Source organism: Tachypleus tridentatus, chromosome 9 (assembly GCF_004210375.1).
Source record: "Tachypleus tridentatus isolate NWPU-2018 chromosome 9, ASM421037v1, whole genome shotgun sequence".
Taxonomy (NCBI): Eukaryota; Metazoa; Arthropoda; class Merostomata; order Xiphosura; family Limulidae; genus Tachypleus; species Tachypleus tridentatus.
This window is the reverse complement of record NC_134833.1, coordinates 134,768,705-134,791,701: the sequence shown is the minus strand read 5'-3', so window position 1 is coordinate 134,791,701 and position 22,997 is coordinate 134,768,705. Positions and strand designations below refer to the sequence as shown.

Sequence of the window (22,997 nt, the reverse complement as noted above, 5' to 3'; positions counted from 1 at the left end):
CATATGCCCAAACCTTGGGTCTCAGAAACCACCGCACTAATCATCACCAACCATAACTGGATATTTCAACTAGGTAATAACTAAAACAATTTAAAGTTCCACAAAATTGTTTAACATTTAACCAATAAAAATTATAAACAAAGGAATAAGTGACAAATATAAAACAAATTACAACTTTTAAAAATTGGTCTTTTTAATGAAAACTGAGTGTTGTAACAGAAAAGCAAGTGTTTTTTTTTAACTGACCATCAAGGCTGTAAAAGAAATTCAATAAAATCTACTGTGATGACAGCTCATTTTTAAGCTAAAATCTCTTTTCTCATGGATGGCGAGTGTTACTGAATGTCAAGTATGAGTGCATTGTTGTAAAACAGCTGAGATAATTCCAGAAAGGGCCTAAGGGCCAACAGCCTCTTGCAGTTATATCTGCTCCTAGGGTGGGCATTTCTACTACGAATAATAAAAGGGTGTCTGGGTGTGACCGCTAGAGAGAATCTAGAAACGTGAAATTTTGTACCCATATCCGTTAAATATTATATATACATTTAAATTTTAGATAACAAATGACCAGCTAGACCTTCCCATTTATTAAAACTTAAACACTCAAAGCCAGCCTTTATCTTTCAAATATTTATAAAGCCTTCCTTTATTTCATTAAATTTACTGTATCCACAACATCTGAAGGCAATCTATTCGAAAGGTCAACCACACTGTTAAAGAAAAAAGCTGTCTTAGCTGAATGATTATTCCTATAACTGCCAAAACGTACATCTCTCTAGTCCTATCATTTTGACCACTACGTATGAAAACAAATGTACATCATTATCAATTCCCTTAACATATATTATACCTTTCAATATCTAAACATTTTCTCAAGAGGAAATTTCGAAAATCTTAATTCTGGTGTGGCAATCTTTATATCAGAGATCACCCTAGTAGCTCTAACAATGTAGAAGTCCAAAGCTGAATACTCCAATTATGGCATAATAAATGGCTTATGCAATGAAATTATAACCTCTTTAGACTTGTTCAATATTTCTGTGGATACAACCTAAAATCCCATCTTCCACCAAAATCTTTTACTTCTAAATACTAGTCATTTACAACAAAATTAGACTCATACTACAAATTATATCCCACATGCATTATCTTACGCTTACTATAATCAAGTCATTTGTCATTTATTCACCCAACAAGTTTTTTGTAAAGCAACATCCTTCTCCTCCAGTTAACACTACTCAGTTATTATCTTCCGTAAAGTAAAATTATTTATCATTTCCTCTTGCATCATTGATGTAAAAAGAGAAAATATCCTAACACTGAGTCCTGAGGTACCGTACTTGTGACAGTAATCCACGTTGACTGAGCTCTATTTATAAAAACCCTCTTAATACTGCAATATTCCAACAGGGATTTTGCTTATTTAACCAGCCTTTGTTGCATGTGCACACATGCATTTTATCAAGTACTTTCTGAAAATCCAGTTACACAAATCAACAAAAGAATATCAACACAAAATGACTTTGTAAAGCCTCTTCCTTCAGATTTTTAAACACTTCTATCATTGATAAAACACCAATAGGCTGACAAATATTGGAACAATTTTGATCAACAGATCAACTCCCAATTTTCTGACATCTACTCCTATTCAAGGTAAGTTAGTTTAACCAAGTTTCTGTACATGATTCCTCTCACTGTTTTTTACTATGACATACTTCTTCCAAATACTGAATGAATACAAAATTTTTACCCACCGAACTACAAATGTTGCACAGGTAACAGGACCATCTACGTAATGTGTAACGTTTGCCAGTATTTTCATGATCCATATCATAATTTGAGATAATTTACAGTTAATTTGAAAAATGTTCATTAATAATTAATCACTACAGCCCACAAACTGCCATTTAATTTGTAGTTATTTGTTTCACAAACTGATAAAAAAAGAAAACAGTGAAAGTGAATACTATGTGAAAATTTCAAATATTAGTTTTTCAAGCAAGTTGCAAAACTGTGGTACAAAACAAAAGGAACTTAATACTATTCTAGTGAATGCAGGAATGAATAGTTTAGTAATACTTATATTGCTCAACAGCTATTATAATCATGAAACCCTAGACAATTTCAAAACAGCAGTACCAACTCAGCAATTCCTCACAAAAACATGCATTTTATCAACAAAATGAAGATACTAAAAGACAAAGCTCTCAGCAGTTTACACAAGACAAAAAAATCTTATATATATAGAAACAAATTATCAGGAGTTATGATGTACAAAAACTTATTCAGAGAAATAATTTTTAATAATGATTGTATCTACTGTGATGAAATGTACAGATTGCTACAAAACATCTTCCTACAATAAAAGGATAAAGATGAATAAAGGAAATATTAAAAAACATATGATAGAAAAGTTGTTTTGTTTTGTTGGTATACAGTCAGGTGTCACTGCGGAACAAAAAACAGCTGTACCTGTAATTAACTTTCACAGTGAAAGTTGGGGATATTCATATGGCAGATAACCTACTATGGTGACAATACTATATAAAAGCAAGGCAAAGCTATCAAGTACTTTTTAAAAATATTCTTCTGAATATATAATTTTCTACAACAAATTTTATGCAAAAGGAATTGCTAACAAGAAAGCATTATATTTTCATTCGAAACACACTAGTGTTGTCTTGGTAACTCAAAGAGAATTAATTTAAGTAAATTACTAGAGTTATAAGAAAAAGAAACCCACAAAAATAAGAAGTCATGCTCTAGTTTGCTCAAATAAAATATGCAAGACAATATTTCTTTAGCATCTGTAATGCTGATACTGTGTTTGTTTCCTACCTAGGTTAAAAATAGTATGATAAAGCAAAATATATTGACAAAAGCTAAATTTAGGTTAGCTGATTCTTCAAGTCAACATTTTTTTTTCATGAATGTGGACTTTCATGGTAATTTTGGAATTTAACTATTCAATGTCATACATGATTCAAGCAAGTCTTGATGACAAACATATCCTTAACTAATAAGTTGTTTGTTCAAATAAAGCACAACCCAAAAATGAAACCTATTAGAGAATAAATATACACACTGCATAATAATTACCACAATAGAAAAAAAAATATGAGAGAAGAAATGTTTATGTAAATAAAATAGTGAAGTAAGTTTATTCAAGAGTATAAACACTATGAACCACCTCAAATTCTAGATATGTTTCCCAAAGTCTTCTGCTCAGTCCATCTTCAATCTTATACAATTTGGAATTAATGGAATGATTACATATACTATACTATTGTAGAAAGAACATCAATAACGTTACCAAAACTTCAAGTACAACTCTTAAATATCTAAAGTAATTCCAAAAAATTATCTCTAGACTTTTCATTACTGTATTGTGACAAAGGAATTAACTTGTGCATAAAAAGCACTTGCAATTCACAAGCAAACTAGCCTTGTTAACCTACTAGGTTTGAAATTTGTCCCTATAGAATCAAGGATTCTAACTTTGCATTTCTACATTACCAAGATGTTAGCCTGACGTACTCTCAAAACAATGAAACAATGTAGTGATAAAAAATTACTGGTTCAGCTATCAACTTGCACCTTGCAATTTATTATTCCCCACAAGAAAACATTTCCTCACACCATAACACCTGTGTAGAACAGTAAACTGTAATACCATGAAAAGTAACAGTGGCTAGTAGGTCTAACAATGAATAAAAGGAACATTAAACAGTTTCCTTGATACTGTAACTGTAATTTTTATTGTCTTGAAAAGAAATATTTGTTAAAAATGTTTGATACATACAGTTTCTATCCTAATGCTTTCTGTTGTCACATTTTGGTATTACCCATCTAGGAATTAATAGTTTCATTAACTTCAATTCTGGGCACTGGATAAAACAAGTTGTTTATGAAAGTAATGGGTAACAAAATCAATGGTCCTGAAGCTTGTTATTAACACTATAATTGAAACATAAAATATCACGTAAGAATAGTTTATTGTACTTTTAAAAACACTTCAAGCAGATTCTTGTGAAATCTACATTCATGTCAATAAGACTTTCATAACATTACCATTTAAAACACATTCCTGACCATTTGAGCCTAATTTAAAATAGTACTTAGTAATATCAGCTATCAATAATATAAAGAAGCCACGATGTTTTCATAAAGCTAAATGTAGAACATTCTCATGTTAACTAGCCTGAACTTTAAGAAAAGATGATACTTAAGTAAACTGGATGGGGGTTCTCCTCAAGCTACTCCTGATGCACTTAACAGAAACATGAATGTGTTATAGAATTCTTTTTCCTTCTAAAAACCTTCCTCAGCAAATTCTTCAATATTGTTGTCATTATTATTATTGTTGTTGTTGTTGCTATTATTATTATACTTGATATCATAAGCTGAATCAGCATTGTAGTTAAAGTCACCACCTTCATAACCCATACTACTCGACGAGTACCCATCCTGACTAATTTCTGGTTTCAAAACAGGTTCTACTTTTACTCTTCCCTCCTTGTCACGCCGACCCTCCCTTTCCTTCTCTCTCTTCTTGCGTTCGCGGCTACGGCTGCGCTTAACGCTTGCGATCCCTCTCACGGCTCCGACTTCTTTTCCTTTTGTCATTTTCAGATACCACTTCATTATTTCCTTCTAAAGGAGTTTCTGCTTGTCTTTCTCTATCCCTCCTACGATCTTTATAGCGGTCTCTGCTCCTGTTACAAATAGACACATCTTTGCAATTGCAGATCAGCAACACTATACCTTTGGCAAAGTATCTTTACTGATAAAATAAAAACTTAAGTACAAAAAGAAGTATATATTATGGATTAAAAATATATATATTACTCTTTAAATAAAAAGGTTTGAAAACAGGCAGGTTTTTTTAACATTTATGAAATTATGTCAAGTTTCACATGAAGTTGCCATTTAAAAAGTGTAAAGTTAACAAAATAAGTTAAAACCATACCTGCTACGCTTCCTTCTTTCTCGGCTACGACTTCTACTTCTTCTTCTCTCCCTCTCCCTTTCCCGGTCACCACGGTCACTCCTAGTATTATATGGTTTCAGAATAAGTATACTCAAAGATAAAATAGTAGGTATCACAAATTACTCCAATTTAAATTATCTAAAACACCAGCCAGGTAAAACCTATATCCCTTGAAAGGACTATAAGCATTAAGTCCTTTGCAAATTGCTGGTTAAACAAATCTGATCTATTTTAAAAGCATCCTTTAATGTTAAGATATAAACAGATATTTTGTATACAAGGTACTGTTTCTAAAATTCAAAGGAGAAGGTGTGCATGCCACTGTGTTTGAATCAGTACATTAGTGATATCACAGCATATGGAAAAGATAAGTTTTAATTTGATATTCTAGTTTTTAATTATCAGCAATTTGAGTTCCTTATTAGTACAAAACTACAGACTATATTTTGATAAACATAATTTGAACCTATGCTACATTTGACATTTTACATGACACACAAAAATCAATGTTTAGATGTGTTACACGTTTGTTTGTTTTTATAACTTAAAGTAAACATAATACAAAAACTTTGAATTATATGTAATCTATGATTTCATACTTAATGTCAAATTTATTTGTATAAATGTTATGATATTTGAGCTATTTAAATAAAACATGTGTCTGAATTTAAGTAATTCTAAAACAAAAAAAAGCATTTTTTTTAAATATGGTCATTATAAGATCGGTCAAATATACAAAACAAGTACATTATTCTGATATAACAATGAAAATACAAGAAAAAGTTTTTTCTTAAAAATTTGATAATTATCTGAAGGTTAGATTTCACAAGTGAAATTTGAAAATTTTCTGATGCACAAATGTATTTTTAATCTTAAAAAGTGTTCTGCATATTAAACAGCCAACATTCTGAAGAAACATTTTCAGAAAATCTTTACAGTATCATCTTGTTTTACACTCTTCTCTATGAAATATAAAAGTAACTGCCTAAGAGGTATTTGCACTTATGAAAGATATTCAGTGGTTAAATTTTATTTAAAACCTGCAATAACAAATTTTGTAAACATTGGTAACAAGCTGGGTGGATTCCACCCAATTCATAATGAAAGTGTTAATACAAGTACAGTGGTTGGAGATTCACTCCATTTGTAATAAACTAGAGTGACCCATTTTTCAATCTGTAAACAGTTGATCCACTTATGGAAGTCATCCTGCACACCTTTTTTTACCTCATGTTTACTATGGAATTCCCATATCTTCTACACCTAACAATCTGTTTATGAGTTGGAAACAAAAGGTGTTGTGATCCACAAAATTCAAATTTCAAATGTGGAAATATGTTCACAATACCTTTACCAAATGCCCACAACACCTTAATCCTTTATACATGAAAATGGTCAATTGTGCATTCATTTCTTACAATGTTACATTGAAAATTTAATCATACTTTATCAACAATGTGCATCAATGTGGTATTAAAACACTGACATAAAAATTCAAATTTAAACCTAAAGTTTCCATTTCTTAATTTCAATGGGGAATGTTTATAAAAATTCTCAGTTGTCACCGATTTACATAGATTCTACATCTCACCCTTTTAGTTAGTACAACTTAAACAGTACAGCTTCTGATATGTAAACGATATAAAAAGTTGTATATAATGACAATGAAATATTAAAATTTTAATATTCTTGGGTTTGAACAAATAAGGCAATGGATTAGCATACAATCCATGGTACAAGTCCAACAACTCCTCCTTGTCAACCTCCTGATAAAATATCTGTCTGGAAGTATACAGAAAGACACCTAACACTTTCCACTATCTTCAATACAGATCAAAGCATCAATACTCTTTATAGGAGTCTTAAAAAGTTAAAAAAATTCCAAGAAAATACAAAGTTTATAAAAAATTTCAATTTGCTGGAAAAGACTTTCCTAACTAACATAGTCCATAAAAACCCTTAAAACATTCCCAACTTCAGAACCTCCAGTCCCTCCCTCTCTATATATAAAAATGTTTCTAATACAATCCTATCATTTAAAACCAATCTTAGATACAAGATCAGAAAAATATAAGTTTAATAAAACTTCCAAGTATGGAAAAGCAAATTCCCTATCAGAAACATACATATCATTAATGTTATTCTACAAAACATAGGTCACTACATCTACCCATCATCATACAACCAACCTTGTGACATCTGTAGGAGGACTTGGAAAACAAAAATGTCATTTCAAGGAAAAAAAATTTGAGCATAAGAAGTCCATAAAAAAAATTACTTACAATATTACCAATATTAAGTTTAAATGAATATTTCTTTTAAGTACAGATACTAAATGATAAAGGTAAAACAGAGAGATTTTGTAAGACTTACAGATATTTTTCGTCCATTCGTCCATCATCTCTTCCCGAATGTTTAACATTGACATCTGGTCCACCACGTCTGGTACCCCCTAGTCCTCCTCCTTTTGGATAAAATCACATGCTTCAGAAATATTCAAATGTCTTGTAAACATTAATTCATTTATAACTGCATCAATAACAGCAAAATAAACACTGACTGTTAACCTGCTAATTTCAACAACAAATATCCAAATTAAACACTTATATCAAGTATTAATACACATCAGCTATGAATAACTAGATGCTACCACACATTTCTTCTTTCACTGTTAGGAAGAAGGTATAAATAACTTTTTAGAAAAATAGTTCACAAACCACATGATGGCATATATATCTAAACTTTAGACTTAATTCAGCAAAATGTTTGTTTTCAGATATATTAATTATTGGTAAGAAACATTAAAATATTTAGGAAAATGTACCCCTTTGTTGATATCCAGTGAATTTACAAAATCTTGAGTCACAACTACCAATTAATGTTTTTCTCGTGTACCTTCTTACAACAGTTGCTGAGAAAAGCACATTATGGTACTACAATTAAGTACTTTTCCCCATTGACCAAGTTTATATGGGTAATATTTAAATATAATAGTCCTAATCCACCTTTTATTGTGGTACTTAAAATATTGAAAGACTAGCTGCAAATGCTGCATCATTTCCTATATAGGAAACTGAACTATTCAGCATGCCCTTTTAACTTTGAATGCATATTCTACAACAATTCTAGACTTATCAATTAATGACAAGTCATACAGGTCCCTATTTACATAACTAAGAATTTGAGCCAAACAACACTAGAACTGTGCAATAACTATTGCCTACAAGCACCAATTACAATGAAGAATATCATAAAATAATTGATCGAGTTAAACATTAACTAGTATTCTCACTTATTCTCTAGCAGTTGATTCATACTTGTTCAATATATATCTATTAATGTGATGATACAAGAAAATCAACTAATCAAAATCAGGGTTTCCAGATACCACATTTATTTATATTAGTTATTCCAACTATCCAAGTAATACCAACAATATGTTTGTTGTTAACTACAAAAGGTAGATAATGGGCTATTTATTTGTATTCTGCCCATAATTTTTCTTAGCCATTTTGTAGGAATAATTAATTAGCAAATTTCACTACCTGCCAAACTATATAAAATAAATATTTGCACAAGTGATAATGTTGTTACACAATAACAAGTTAACTTGTATTTAAAGATTAATTTATCATATGTTAATGAAATAAAATGAAAAATGTAAAAACTAATTGATTTCATTTTCACTACCACCCTTCCACTTATGACACAAATAAAACAATTTTAACAAGGTGAATTTTAATGTATTTCATCATTTCCAACTATTTTAATCTCTCAATAATTATTGTGAAATTGTAGTATTCAAATTAACTGTAGAATCTGGTGCACTTTTGGGGATTAAAAGTTACAAACTTATAATAAATGTAACAGTTAATAGTGTATGAAGCAAACAATAAGTTAGCCCACTTATGAATAGAATTAAAAATAAAATTAGAAAAAATCAATCTTCTACACTTGCTTAATTTTTCTTTATGTGAAAAACTGGCACCGGTTGATAGGTACAAAATAATTTAATTATTTTTTTTCTTTTACTCCTTACACCTGAAATAAAGATGCAACATATTGAAATCAATATATCAGAATAAATGCTCAGGGAAACAATTAAATAAATGAATGTGGTATATATACTATTTCCACTTGGATTCTTATGCAAGCTTTACAAAGAACACCTTAAGTTTTAAACATTAGTTTTGCTGATTATATTCATATTTTAGCATGATTTATATGACTAACATTTATACAGTACATACAAAAATTATTTGCTAATTTTCTTCAAATGTATTTAAACTTGTTAGTACTTATGGTTTTTGTTCGGTGTTATCCTGGAAACTTTCTAATAGGTTGTTTTTTGTTGTTGTTGTTTTGTTTTATTGCACATAAATGTTAAAATATCATATTTACACCAACTATCACCCCAACACACTGGGCTTGCTTAATTTTTTAATTACACTGAAAAATGAAACAAAAATAATACACAAATCCCCAAATAAAATATTTTCAATTACAATAATTTACCTTATCAACAGAAACATAAGTACCAAATATTAGAAATAATATTAACATTTATATAGCTAATGTGTTCACCCAAAAACTAACATTTTTTCACACACACACACAAACTAGATTCATTTTTCTATTTTTTTTTTTAAATCAGAAATCAGAATTGATAGGTAAAGTATACACAATCAATTTTATTTTAAAATCAAAGATCTTAACTTCTGTTTCTTCTTTAATACCTACAAGTGATAAAGCATTTGTGGACTACTGCTTAGCTGGTATTACACTTTGCTCTACTGTAAATTAACCACATCGTCCAAAAAAGATTCACGATTCATGTTAACATCAATAATGACATCAAAAAAAGAGTCTGTACTTAAGATAACTGTAAGCCACTTTCACACCAAAATCAGAGTCAATTATCACTTACATTTTAATACATGTCCTCATAAATACACACTCACTTCAGTTCAGAGATTAACTCTGAATATAAACATTAAGCTCTTCTAAATATTAAGGTTACATTATGAAACTTGTCAAACAACATTGACAGTCTAATAAATGTTTAAAACAGCCTTACCTAGCCTTCGAGGAAGCCAACCCTTTACTGTGCGACCCCTTTCAACATCAACTAGAACTCTTCGTCCATCAATCTTCTTCCCATCAGCATGTTTATATGCAGCTGAACAGAAACATTTAAAATTAAATATACTATACTGTCGTTAAAAACAGAAGATTCATACTCACCTTTCCTTTATGAAAACCTGTACTTACAAAAACAAGAAAGTACTAGTCATATTAGACTTGCATTTTCTTTGAACAAATTTTCATAAATGGGCCTTTACTAGCTCAGTACAAAATTTCTGATGATTGTTTACCTTGAAACAATTCAAATTTTCACTTACAATTTTGATTTGGAAGGTGAACACTACTTTCAGATTTCATTATAAACAAAAGTATTATCTTTCTGGTTACCTCTTTTGTAGGCTTTAGGCAAATTTACAATTTATATTAAAAACCAAAAACTCACCTTTCACATCTAAAAAAAAAAAAGACTAAACATGGCACTTTAGTAATTAAAGTGGGTTTCATAAGTTTAACACCAAAATCAAGAGCATTTTCACCATGAAAGTATCAGTAAAAATTTCTCAAATGATACTCAAAGACCTAAAAAGCTACAAACAAAAACAGTCACAATTGTCTGAAAGTACTGTTCATGACTCTTGTATATACAAACATAAACACATGAACTAAAAAGTCTTACTATTACATCTGCTAAAACAAATTAACCCAGCATAAAAATACAAGCAATGAAGACACAAAAGTACTTTACAAATGTCTGTTTAAACCTAGCATATAGCAACATTTCTGATTTAAGCTCTAACTGAAATATTCCATATCCGAATAAAAATATTTATACCAACACCTTAAGCTTAAAGAAAACCATTTCAAAGATGTTTAACATTTTCACCATTATGCACAATTTTTACTAGAAATTGTGCATTGTACAGAGTATACTTTTAATCAAAACAGATTTTTTACCCAGATACAACATCAGGTCAACTGTTGCATATACCAACATGCTTTTGAAAGCTAGCATACCTCTCAAGAGATAATCTAGGTTCAATTTTACTTTTCCCCTATTTCCAAAATTAGTTACATAAATTTTTCTACACCACAACAATATTTCCCTCAAAATTTAAATCAATACAGGTACTCATTTTAAAATTTTTTTCTAATTTTCAAACACAGACTCATAACATTTCTAGTTTAAAACCCAGTATTAAATGAACTTCATTACCTTTTCCCTTCTCACACTATTCCCAACTGCATGAACAATTTCATATTTTTAACAGAAGGCTTTATAGCAAAATGGTTTTTCATCTACCATAGATTTCAAAATTGCCAACACATTCCTGAATACTTCATTATACATTCTAAGTTTAATACAAGTAATTAGTGAAATGCTGACCTTAATATCTTTAGTTAGAGTTAACCACCCAAGAAAAAGAAATTGCAAAAGATAGTACTAAATATTTGGACAGTGCATGTAACATGGTTAATTAAACAAATAATAAAACTAGTCAGTTGTTTTTATCCTAACATCACGGTTACTAATAATGAAGGAGAAATATATTTATCGTATTGGTAGTAAACCCAAAGTTATTCATACTGGGAGTTCCCATGAATAAAATTTCTTGTAACAGTAAATCCATGTGTATTATCTGTGGTAAATTACAAGCAAACTTTAGTTTAAGCTAAGTGTCAGTTTGATATTAAGGTGATGTACCACAGGAGCAAAGAAATGTTTTTCAAATTTAACAGAAATAAAACTGGTAAAATATGAATCGCATAACTGCTCAAATTCTATTAATAAATTATCTTATTTCAGTAGCAAAACACAGTAAGTTAACTACACCTACTTTATATTCTTAGTGTGCCTTTGAAACACTGACACTATAGTTTCTTAAAATAATGAACTACCCAAACTTACCAAACTTACCACAAGCCCGAAAATTGCAATTCAACCTATCAATATGAAGATATCTACTATCCCACTCAGTCTCTTCTGTCTTCTTATTACTTACCACTTATTGCCTCACTTTAAAGCTTTGATCAAACGTTTAAGAGCACTATATTTATTTAATGAAAACGTAATAAACTATTAATATCTGAAAATTACATAAAAACTATGATACCAAGTCTATTAAAGAATTTTAATGTATAAGAACAAACTACCAGTTTTGGAACAGCTGTTCAAACACAATACTTTCTCTAACCTGCTACATCTATACTACTAAATATTTATTATATTCCACTACTGTTATGTAACAGTTATTTAATACTATAAAGCTCAACTAAATATGCTATTGTAATGAACACATTATCTACTTCATATAAAAAACACCTTAATGTTTTAAGAATATTTATTACCTATGAAAAAACCCAAACTTTAACATTCACCTGTGTATTTGTGGAAGCTTCAGCTGAATCTCTGCACAAGTTTATAGAGTAAAGAAATGACAAGATAAAGTAGTGAGTGGAACATTGTTTATAGAACTACATTCCATGTTCAATTTATTATTCAAAAAGCCAAATTCTCAACATCAACAAGTCGATCCACAGCTGTTGACCAAACTTTCAGAAACAGCAATATCTTGTTCAAGTATTTGTCAACATATGCTCTCACATTCTGAAACCATGTATACATAATAACTCTTACAAGATTTTTCATCACAAGATAACACGACATACACTGTTGCTGCAATAATCTTTATTCAACTATTTACTTTTGTACATAATACACACTGATTAGATTAACAATTTACCACTACTCAAACAGTATACCAACAATTCACTAACAATGTTTCATGAACTCCTTTGGATAATGGCAAAAGGAACATACAGGATGTTTTTAACACTACTCTATAAATTACAGATGTTCATAGTAGACATCCAGTGCCGTTGAACTGAATCAGGTGAATCAATTTTTTCTAATCAGTGTACACCAGTTACATGAATATTCTTTAAATAAGTTAAACACCACTACTTTGTCTACAAACAAGTTTTGTTAAACTATGTGCTTTATGAAGTTTATCACATCAACTGGATCTCAGGAGGCCATATACTGGAAATAAGTTTACTGCAAAACATTTCTCCTACATTATCACAAGAATTCAAGACTGTTCTGCAAGAGTTAACTTTTGACACATTAGGAATATGAAAAAAACTTAAGTTCCACTGGTTCATATTTGGTCAATCCTTCACAGCATGAATGTTACTTATCAACCTGTATGCTTTTCTGCTGGTGAACTGTTCAGCACATTTAAGTAACAGATTCTGAATCAAGTTTTTTTGAATACCAACACAAATTAGCATAAAATAATTTACTGCACTGTTAAGTTTTCATAATGAATTACACCTGTGGATGTCTTAACTACTATTATTCCAAGAATGAGCCACCAATGAAAAACAAAATACATGGATCAGTGAGCCAATTCACTTCATAGGAATAACTTTACAATTACTTCAAATGAAGGTTCCTCATAGTCATCAATAATTCTTGAAACTCAATGAAACTAATCTTATAGTTAAAAATCAATTTCATAATAGGTACTTTCTCTGGCTTTATATTTTTTTACCTTTTAGACACTTTTATATAAATTATGTATATATAAAACATTGTTATTTACAAACAAAAACTTGAAAATGAACAACTATATCAGCTATCTGAAAAGCTTACTCAGTTGCAGTGAAAAAAAAGTACTTAATCTAATACAATAAATAGAAACATAGTACTCCTGGTTCCTGGATGCATTATAAATGGACTTTCTACATTTGTCAGGGAGGCTTTAAAAATATGTTTGGTTTGAATTTTGCACAAAACTATAATAGGGCAATCTGCACTAGCCATCCCTAATGTAGCAGTGTAAGACTAGAGGGAAGGTAGCTAGTCATCACCACCCACTGTCAACTGTTGGGCTACTCTTTTACCAATGAATAGTGGGATTGATTGTGACAATACACCACCCCCACAGCTGAAAGGGTGAGCATGTTTGGTGTGATGGGGATTCGAACCCGCAACCCTCGGACTGCGAGTCGAGTGTTTTAACCACCTGGCCATGCCAGGCTATTAAAAATATGTAGCCTTCAAAAATTAGTAAACTAAAAATTAAACAATACTATTTAAAGCAAAACATTTTAACCCTTTTGCAACAGGCTCGGCTTAATAAAAACTAGTTCGTCTACACATCTGCACTAACCTTTGACACAGCAGGTGCATCTTCACTAAAGTTGGTTAGACTTTCAGTGTAGATTACATATTTTGTACACACGACAACAACAAAAAACTTTTAATGGAATATATTTAAAGATTTATTTGTAAAAATAGTCTGTTTCGTTACTAGTCTAAGTGCAAAGTGATTTCATGTTATGTTTAAGAAAATCATTCTCTGTCCCAAAAACCTAATATTATTTGCATAATCTCAAACCTCCTAAACTCAATTCAAATCTTTGTTTTCTATACCATAACCATGTGGGTGAATGTTATTTGAACAACTTTGTAACCATCATAAAAAAAAAAAGATATAAATTATGCTTTTTTCATGTTAAAATGACTATTATAACATGAAAATACACATGTTTAGTCTAAGTAGACTAAGTTCCCTAACACTATACGTATACTTTTTTTTTTTTTTAATTATATTGACCTTTCAGTCATGCCTAGCTAACATTACATAACTTGCATTGACATGTTACCATATCCAATATAAACCTGATCTTTAGTCTTACCTATCTTGGCTGTGTTTTAGTGAACTATTACTTTGCAATACACAGTCACATTTCAACCATTATAGATGTATCTAGATTATTATGCAGAAATAAATTAATTTATTTTTCTTAAAATATAAAATAATAAATCTAGAAAGAAAGCAAACAACTGTCTTTCCTTGTTATGACCTTTATAGTCTGTTACTGCTGGACACAGTTTGCCAAGCCTCTTAAATCAGAGGATATCAAACATTTAGGTTATTTATATATATCACACACCCACAAATATGAAACTTCAAGCAGACTAAAAACAAAAGCTACCTTCATGAAATCTTGGTTTGAAAAAACTTGGTAGCTTTTTCACAGATTAAATTGGCTGAGAAAACCACAAAGGGGGCAATCTAAGCTGCTGATTAGTTGATTACATCAGCTATTGTAGTAAGAGTATACAAGGGATCACTTCCAAAAATATTGAAAGAGTTGAATGGGGCCACAGTATGTAAACCATTTCTCAGCAAAATAAAAAGATAAGAGGTTCTAATTTTATATTCTGTCTTACCAATATTAGCAATTTGAGTTCCTAATTTGTACAGTCCTACAGACTTCATATCTTAACATCACAAACACAATTTTAAACAGTGCTGCATTCATCATACCAGGTGACTCAATAAAAATTATGTTTAGGTGTGTTCTTTTAATATTTACTTTTAAATTAAGAAATTAACTCATATAACATTAAAGTTTAAATTATAATTTACAATTCGATTCCAAGTTCATTGACATGAAATCATAAGATAGCTCAAAATTTTCAATGCAAATCAACAAATTCAATAACATGGCCTTTGACCTGTGACCCATCACAAAAGGGTTAATACTGACCCAAAGGTAACAATGCCTTACTTAATTTCAGGTTGTAGAAGCTATATTCCACTTCAGCTCAAAGTCAATTCCCAAGCAGTGCAACGCTCTAGTCAAAACACACGTTTTAATACATACAACACTTTACATTTGTTGCAAAGCTATTTCTGTGTATGTATGGGTGACCAAGTTAACCAAGTTCTTAGAATATAGGTATGATAATTTTGCACTTAGGGTTACTTAGGCTATTTTTATAACAGACTGATTAAAAACAAAGAACATTTAATTTTGTTTAGGTAAAAAAAACAAGAAAACCTGCAGCTACATGTTTTAAAACATGGTAAGTAATAAAGTTAATTTTGTATGTGTACTCTTTTTTTTTTTCAATGGTAATCCAGGCTACAAGTCTCTCAAATGATAACCAATACAACACTGATCAAATAATTTACTTCTATTAAAACCTGATGTATAAACGTGAATTTATTTTTAACAGGGTTTACAGTATACAAGTACCATTTCATGTTTAAACAGTAGTAACTGAAAAACAATATACAACATGTGTGTTTGTTTTTGTTTAATTATTGTTGCTCTATAATTGTGCATTTCTTTGTTACAGTGTGTTCTTTTCACTGTCAAATACAACACTACCTGTAGTGTGTAAAGGTAAGAACCCTCAAAACCAGGCAGGTACATAAATGTCAGGTATTATTTTAAAAGTAAATTTTTCTTGAAGCTGTATTAATAATTAAGAAATGATTTCATTCCTCCAACTTGTTTTGTAAGTTATGAAAATAAGAAAACAGCAAAATACAATTAAACTTTAACAAAAATTAGCATGGCAGATAATTTTGCAATTTACTAAATTCTAACCATATCTGACACTGAATATACATAAAATTTTATTTGGGAAACAAAATTAAGGAAAAATGTCTAACATAGTACTAGATGTGTTACATACAATAACAAGCATAAACAAACATGATACAAACATAAGTACACAAACTGAACAAATATCTTAAAACTGATTCTCTTTCTGCAATAGTTCAGCAACTAATTATACATTACAACTGTTAATTTCAAGTTAATGTACATTTACCTAGTGCTAAATTTATAAAATTTAAGTTTAGTTTAAATACATGAATGAAAAACAAAATAGTCTGTCTGATCTAATATGAAAGTGTTTATTAACTCGAAGTACAGTTTGTAGTTGGCTCCAGGCTGTGTTATTATCTGTTAGGCTAAGCCTGAAGATGACCTAGAAGGTCAACAAATTTTCCACTTTATTAGTAAAAGTGTTAACACTCATATCAACCATCCTGAGATACAATAAGCCTCTACTAATAATACTTTTATAAAGATACTACCACATGTCCATTAAAATAATTCAACAGCAATTTTCCTAAAAATAGTGATGAATAAATATAAAATGTGCAGTTAATCCAATTCCTTGAATAAAAGGATAATGTACAATATAATTTATAGTGGGCCACTTTACAACCAACTATAGTTCACCCAGGCTTAACTAGCTGCAAAGTTCGTTTCGTTTTTTTATGCTGAATGCCGCCACCTTGTCATTTTAGGGTATCCACAAAAAAAAAAAAAAAGTAAATGCTTTTTGACAGTTGTCATTTCTGTGAGAAGTGTTAAAGGGGAGTTTCAGTTCAAATCATTTTATCACAATACCATAAAATCATTCATTCATATAATACTAATATGAAAATATTTTAATTGAACAATGATATATATATACTATACCAAATTCTTCTAAGCATTTTTTTCTTCCCCCATTTATGCTCCTATCTTCAAAATATTTCTTTCAAATCAGTTGACTGAGAAAGTTCTTTTTTTGTGTGTGAAATTCCCCTCAAACATTTTTTTAAAATTTCTTCCGAGATTAACCATTCAGCACGTACATAGACTGATATATCAATGGTGATATTAATTTGAAATTTTAGGAATGACAAAAAAGGTCTTCTGTAATATACTCTTGAAAATAAGCATTTTGATATATTTTTCTACAATTTTACATTTCTTACTCTCAAATTATTTTTTTGCTAATGTGCTGAACAACCAGATCATTAAAAATTGTGTGTTACATCTTGCCTCAATATAATGTATGAAATTAAAACAAAAGTTTAACCATCCATTTTATATCATTAATCAGGACTTTCCACAAACACATTCCCATATGCTTCTTAAGAGGTCTAATAACAATTTAGTAAATTTTCTCCTACAAACCAACTGAACTACTAAACACAGTAGTTAAGTTTGCATTTAGTTTTAAAATTTTGTAATTATTATACTGTGATACACTATTACATATATAAAGCAAAAACATTAAATCACAGTTTCAACCATAGTTGAGTAAGATAAGCTATTTGGTAGCTTAACATTAGCTAGATTTTAGTAATCAAGCCTAACTATGTACAAGTTCATATGAAAAAAGATCCCCATCATGACTAAATTCAGTACTTGAAAATATATTTTTAACACTATCATTCAGTTCTGATCACTCAAGTGCAAGTCACCCTCATCTAAGGATTAGACTAACAGCAGGCTGACTTTCTGATTTATAATCATCTTTCATAAAACATACTATGTTACCTGTACACAATTTTACCAACAACAAATCTAATATTTGAACCTACTCTCAACTCAAAATATATCAAATGTTAAAAAATAAACTAAAAACAAGAAAACATACCAAGCATACCTTTTTGTGGCCTGCACAGGTGCATACTTTGCAGTAGAAATCAGCATTAAAAGTGCATGTACAGCAGCTTTCATTGTACATTTTGTCTTTCAATTTCCTCACTGCCAACACAAGTACGTGCTATGCTTACTGAAGAAAGATTTTTGAGCTTCAAGTTAAGTTAACCTTAAAGACTGCAAATGCTATGGTTCCAGTAATGCTTCATAAATTTTAGTTTTCAAATTACCTGGATTCCTTTCACCATGTATAACATGGAGCTTCCTAAAGACAGTTTCCATGAAAAACCATGTACTCTTCCCACTGGATGCGTTTTAGTTTGTTTCACGTTGCATTTTCTCCATTAGACTCAACATGCATGTTACCTGCTTACCTTTGCAGTATTGGGTATTCTTGTCATTGAATTACCCACTTGCCATAAATATTACAACAGTTATTACCAACAGATGCACTTTCCAATAATACTGTCTCAACATAGTTTTAATACATCAACACTCGCTCATTATTTTGCCATTTGCCACTGTTCCCTATTTTTATAAAGCAAGTGCTCCAAACCTGCATTCATTCATATTTTTAGAAGATGGATTCTCTCAAATTGCATTTATATCATCTTTATATGTTATTCATACACCTTCATTTTTCTTCTAAAATATAAAAATCTACAATATAAATTAATAACACTATGTAACACAAATTTTGTTCCTGGATAGTATGTGTTATTCCTTAATTGCTTATGTTGCAAAAGTACAGAAAATGGCCATTATTCCCTTCAAACTTTGCTTTTGTGACCCGGATAACAACATTTAGAAATTAACCTATTTTCTATGTAAAAATAGACGAATTTGAACATTTTCATATGATCTGAATAACACAACATATGAATCAAGATTTACATGTATTTATACTAAAGCTATACAAAAATGTTTAGAAGCGAATAGTTTTTCGAGATTTGCGACTGTGATGTAAATCACTTACACTTATCAACCCCCAAATATAGTCTCCCATCATGTTTTCATTATATGCTCCTAGGTCACTAAAGCAAAGCTTGAAGAGAAAAATAGGTCGTTTCCATTTACTTTAGGCATAAGCAATTGAGAAATAACATTTTCTGTTCAGGACCAAGAAAAAATTTTGTTACATAGTGTAATTAAGGTTCTAACTATTATAAAACCTGTTTTTTTCTTTACCAAAGAGTGGAGACCAGATTTCTTTCCCACTTTCTTTAATAAAATTTCAATTGTAATACACACGAAAGGTATTTCAGCAGCAACTATTGCAGCAGTTTTGATTTCACTGTTTCCATAAAAAAAATTGCCTAACTGCTTAAGTTAATTTAGTGGTCATACTATACTGTTATCACAGGATTCCAAATTTAGTCCCACTAAGAAGCTGTCATCACTGGTTTATATTACACCAAAAATTATTTTAAAAGAGCAGTTCGAAGTTTAGAAACTGTTGTACAGTTTAGCTAATTGTCAAGTTAGTGACATTAAAGGTTTACATTTTGTACAGAAATATATATTACTCTTGCACGTGACTGCAGTTATCATGGAATTAAATGATAACTGAGCAACACAGTCACAGCAGAGCTGTGATCCTCCCACTGTGTTTTACTTTTAAGCTTAACCTGCGACCCAAACAATTAAGAATCTTACCGGACACCTTACCAACCCTTATACAAACCAAAGTATCCTTAAGAGTGATAAAACTTGGGTCCATCAGCAAGGGCAGCTGTGGTAAGACACAAGAAGTATTCATTATTAATCTAATCTCAATGCTACTCAATTTGCCAGCTGGTTACTGAAAAGAGCGACTTCTAGGTTTTTATTTGTTGTGTTAATTAGACAATTTTAATTTATTTGGAAAAGAAAGCTCTAAAATAAAAGAATTCAGTAATCAACAAAAATTATGAAACAGATAAATACAGATGAAAATTTAAAAAAATTTTTTTTCTGACAATTTGACTAACAAGAAAGAAAAGGGAAAAGCTGAACATGTTCAGTTTCTTATTACCACCACCAACTTGCTATGCTTCAAAAATGCTTCACAGGTTCCACATCCAGTTGAAGGCTCCATGTCATACAATTGTTTCCCCATGATGGCACCAAAGGTTGTTTTTTTAAATATTTATTCTAACTTGCACTTCTCATAAGTATAGCAATCAACAACACACATTTTTTCCCCCATGTTGTATAAATGTGTATATAACAGTCAGTGGTCAAACAATTATGTTGTTTTCATACACCCTACAAGTTAATGACCATAAATCTATTATCAATTCAGGTGCTCAAAACACAACCTCCAAAGTAAATTATTGCTAAAACACACAGGTATGTTCACAAAGAAGTAAAAGCATCATGAACTGGTAATAAATAATATGTTATTCTAATACATGAAGAATGCAATACAGATTTAAAGCTTTTATTAGTTGTCACAATTAACCACAACGAAACTAGTTTTAAATTTAGTCATCATTAAATACCTGTCATGCAGTGCATCCTTCAGCTGATTTTACTTCTTTGTACAGTCACCAGTTACTTAACATTTTATTGTATACCAATTACATGTACAAAACAACTAGTTTTATCAATTCAGGGTTCTCCCCAGAAGAAAAAAAACCTAAATCAACTAAGTGACACTGACAGTTATCACATGACCACTATATGGGACACAGCTTTGATTTTATTACATACCACTATAACACATACAATTTACAAGACTAGCAAGAAAGAAAGGGTCAAGTGGCAAAACCTGTCAAACATTTGAGGGTGGCTGTTCACAAGGCAAGTAATATTTGCATTATTTGATATGAAAACTTTTTTTTTTACATGAACAAAAAAGGTTAAGCTAGAAATTAGATTTAAACTTTAATAATCTTTCCAAACATTTATCTAGATAAGTAGCTACAAGTTTGTGGCCTCCTAGTTCCTTGCAGATGTTCCATGGAACTATTACATGATTCTAAGAAAAAAGAGAAAGTAGCATGTATTGATCCCTACTGTTATTCAGAGATTTAAACAAAAATTAAAGTGGTGTGAAAATATTGTTTAAGAGCCATTTATCTTGATTATATCTACTTCTCAAGCATGCAACTATCACTGTACAATAGTTTATAAATCTTCTTAAACCTGCATCTCTGCTTTGCTCCAATGATCCACATGTTGTTAGCAATGTATAAAAGTAAGCAGTACTCAGTTGGGGCTGATCTACATTTGAGATGTAATCTGATCTCTGCAACATCATCAAAAGTTACTATCAATTTATTATTATTATTAAAGTTGTTACAGGCAAAGCACACAAAGACTAAGTGCAGACAAGGTGGGTTGTCAATTATTTACCAAGAGAAACCCAAGTAGTTATATTTAGCTTTATAAGCAATATCTCAAACTTAAAGTGAATGCAAGTCTATTCTTCAACAAGATAAAAGCCATGAACCAGCCAGCATACACACAAAGCTGAGTGTTTACGTCCTAAATTATTGTGCAAGCTTCACTAAATGATGAACTATTTACATCTTGCAAAAAAAACATTCTTGCTCAATACACTGTTAATGAGAAGTGCTTGGAGTATTTTACAAGTATTAGTACACAAGAAAGCCTATTGAAGAAATAAAAGTTTGTGAATACCAAACACTATAAAAAGGGCTGGGAAGAACCCTGCAGTTATGGTGTGTGTGTGTGTGTGTGTGTGTGTGTGTGTGTGTGTGTGTGTGTGTGTGTGTGTGTGAGATACAATATATTATGCAAATGTATTTTATATTTAAAACAAACTTGTAAAATGTAAAACACTGATAAGGTTTGTTTTTTTCTTTCTTTCTAGATACTACCCTATTGTACATGTAATTCCACATTCATTTTAACAAATCTTACCCTTGAAAACTGTCAAGATCAGTAACACATGACTTATTACAAGTTAAATCTACTAATCTTATATCTAGAATGGGAAGAAAAAAAAAAAAGTTTTACACATTACTGGGATACTTGAGCAAAACAAGTTCATTGACAAAACAGCAAACTTAAAGCACTAACCTGATAACACAAAAAATTATTTTAAATATGGTAAATTAAACACAGATACTTTTCACCTCCTATACCTGAAGGAACAACAAGTATCAAAAGCATTCGTGGGTACTAAACATAGATGTATTTATACTACAAACATTACCCTCCATAAACTCAATATTCATGGCTTTTACTGCACAAGTCATTCACAAAACGTTATTGTACCAAAGTACTATTGCTACTGACCATCAAATACACGTAGCCAAATTCCAAAAAAGAAATTTAATCTTACCCCAACAGTTCTGTATCTAAACAGCCAAGGTACTTAAAACTTGAATGAAAGGCAAAAATTTTGTTTGCTTAAAAAAACAAAAACTGACACATCAACCTGAATCAGTTTGATAAAATTTTTGGAAAATGTTTTATAACAAACATTTTTTATAGATTTCCAAGATTTTACAAGAACACATAAGCACATTTATTCTATCCTGTTTGCAATTAAATAATTCACTCTTACAAATACCAATGACAAAGCAAACCACAAAAGCTATACTTTCTTTTAAACATAAGATCTCAGTCACTGAAGATAAAAGAAACCTTAATTCTCTAAAACATGCTGAAAATATTTCAACATTCAAAGTCTATTGTACAATTTTTTGCTTATTTTATT

The 22,997-nt window shown here is 30.3% G+C and overlaps 1 protein-coding gene across 1 annotated transcript in view; it reads right to left on the bottom strand.

Moving 5' to 3' along the window:
* Positions 1–4,302: 4,302 nt before the first annotated feature.
* LOC143226434 (U1 small nuclear ribonucleoprotein 70 kDa-like) overlaps positions 4,303–22,997 on the bottom strand; it is a 42,817-nt gene continuing 24,122 nt past the window's right edge. Inside the window, 5 exon segments of the mRNA XM_076457386.1 lie at positions 4,303–4,578; positions 4,580–4,715; positions 4,970–5,050; positions 7,364–7,454; positions 10,068–10,169. Of these exon segments, the coding sequence (XP_076313501.1) occupies positions 4,312–4,578; positions 4,580–4,715; positions 4,970–5,050; positions 7,364–7,454; positions 10,068–10,169 (677 nt within the window). The 3' untranslated portion in view covers positions 4,303–4,311.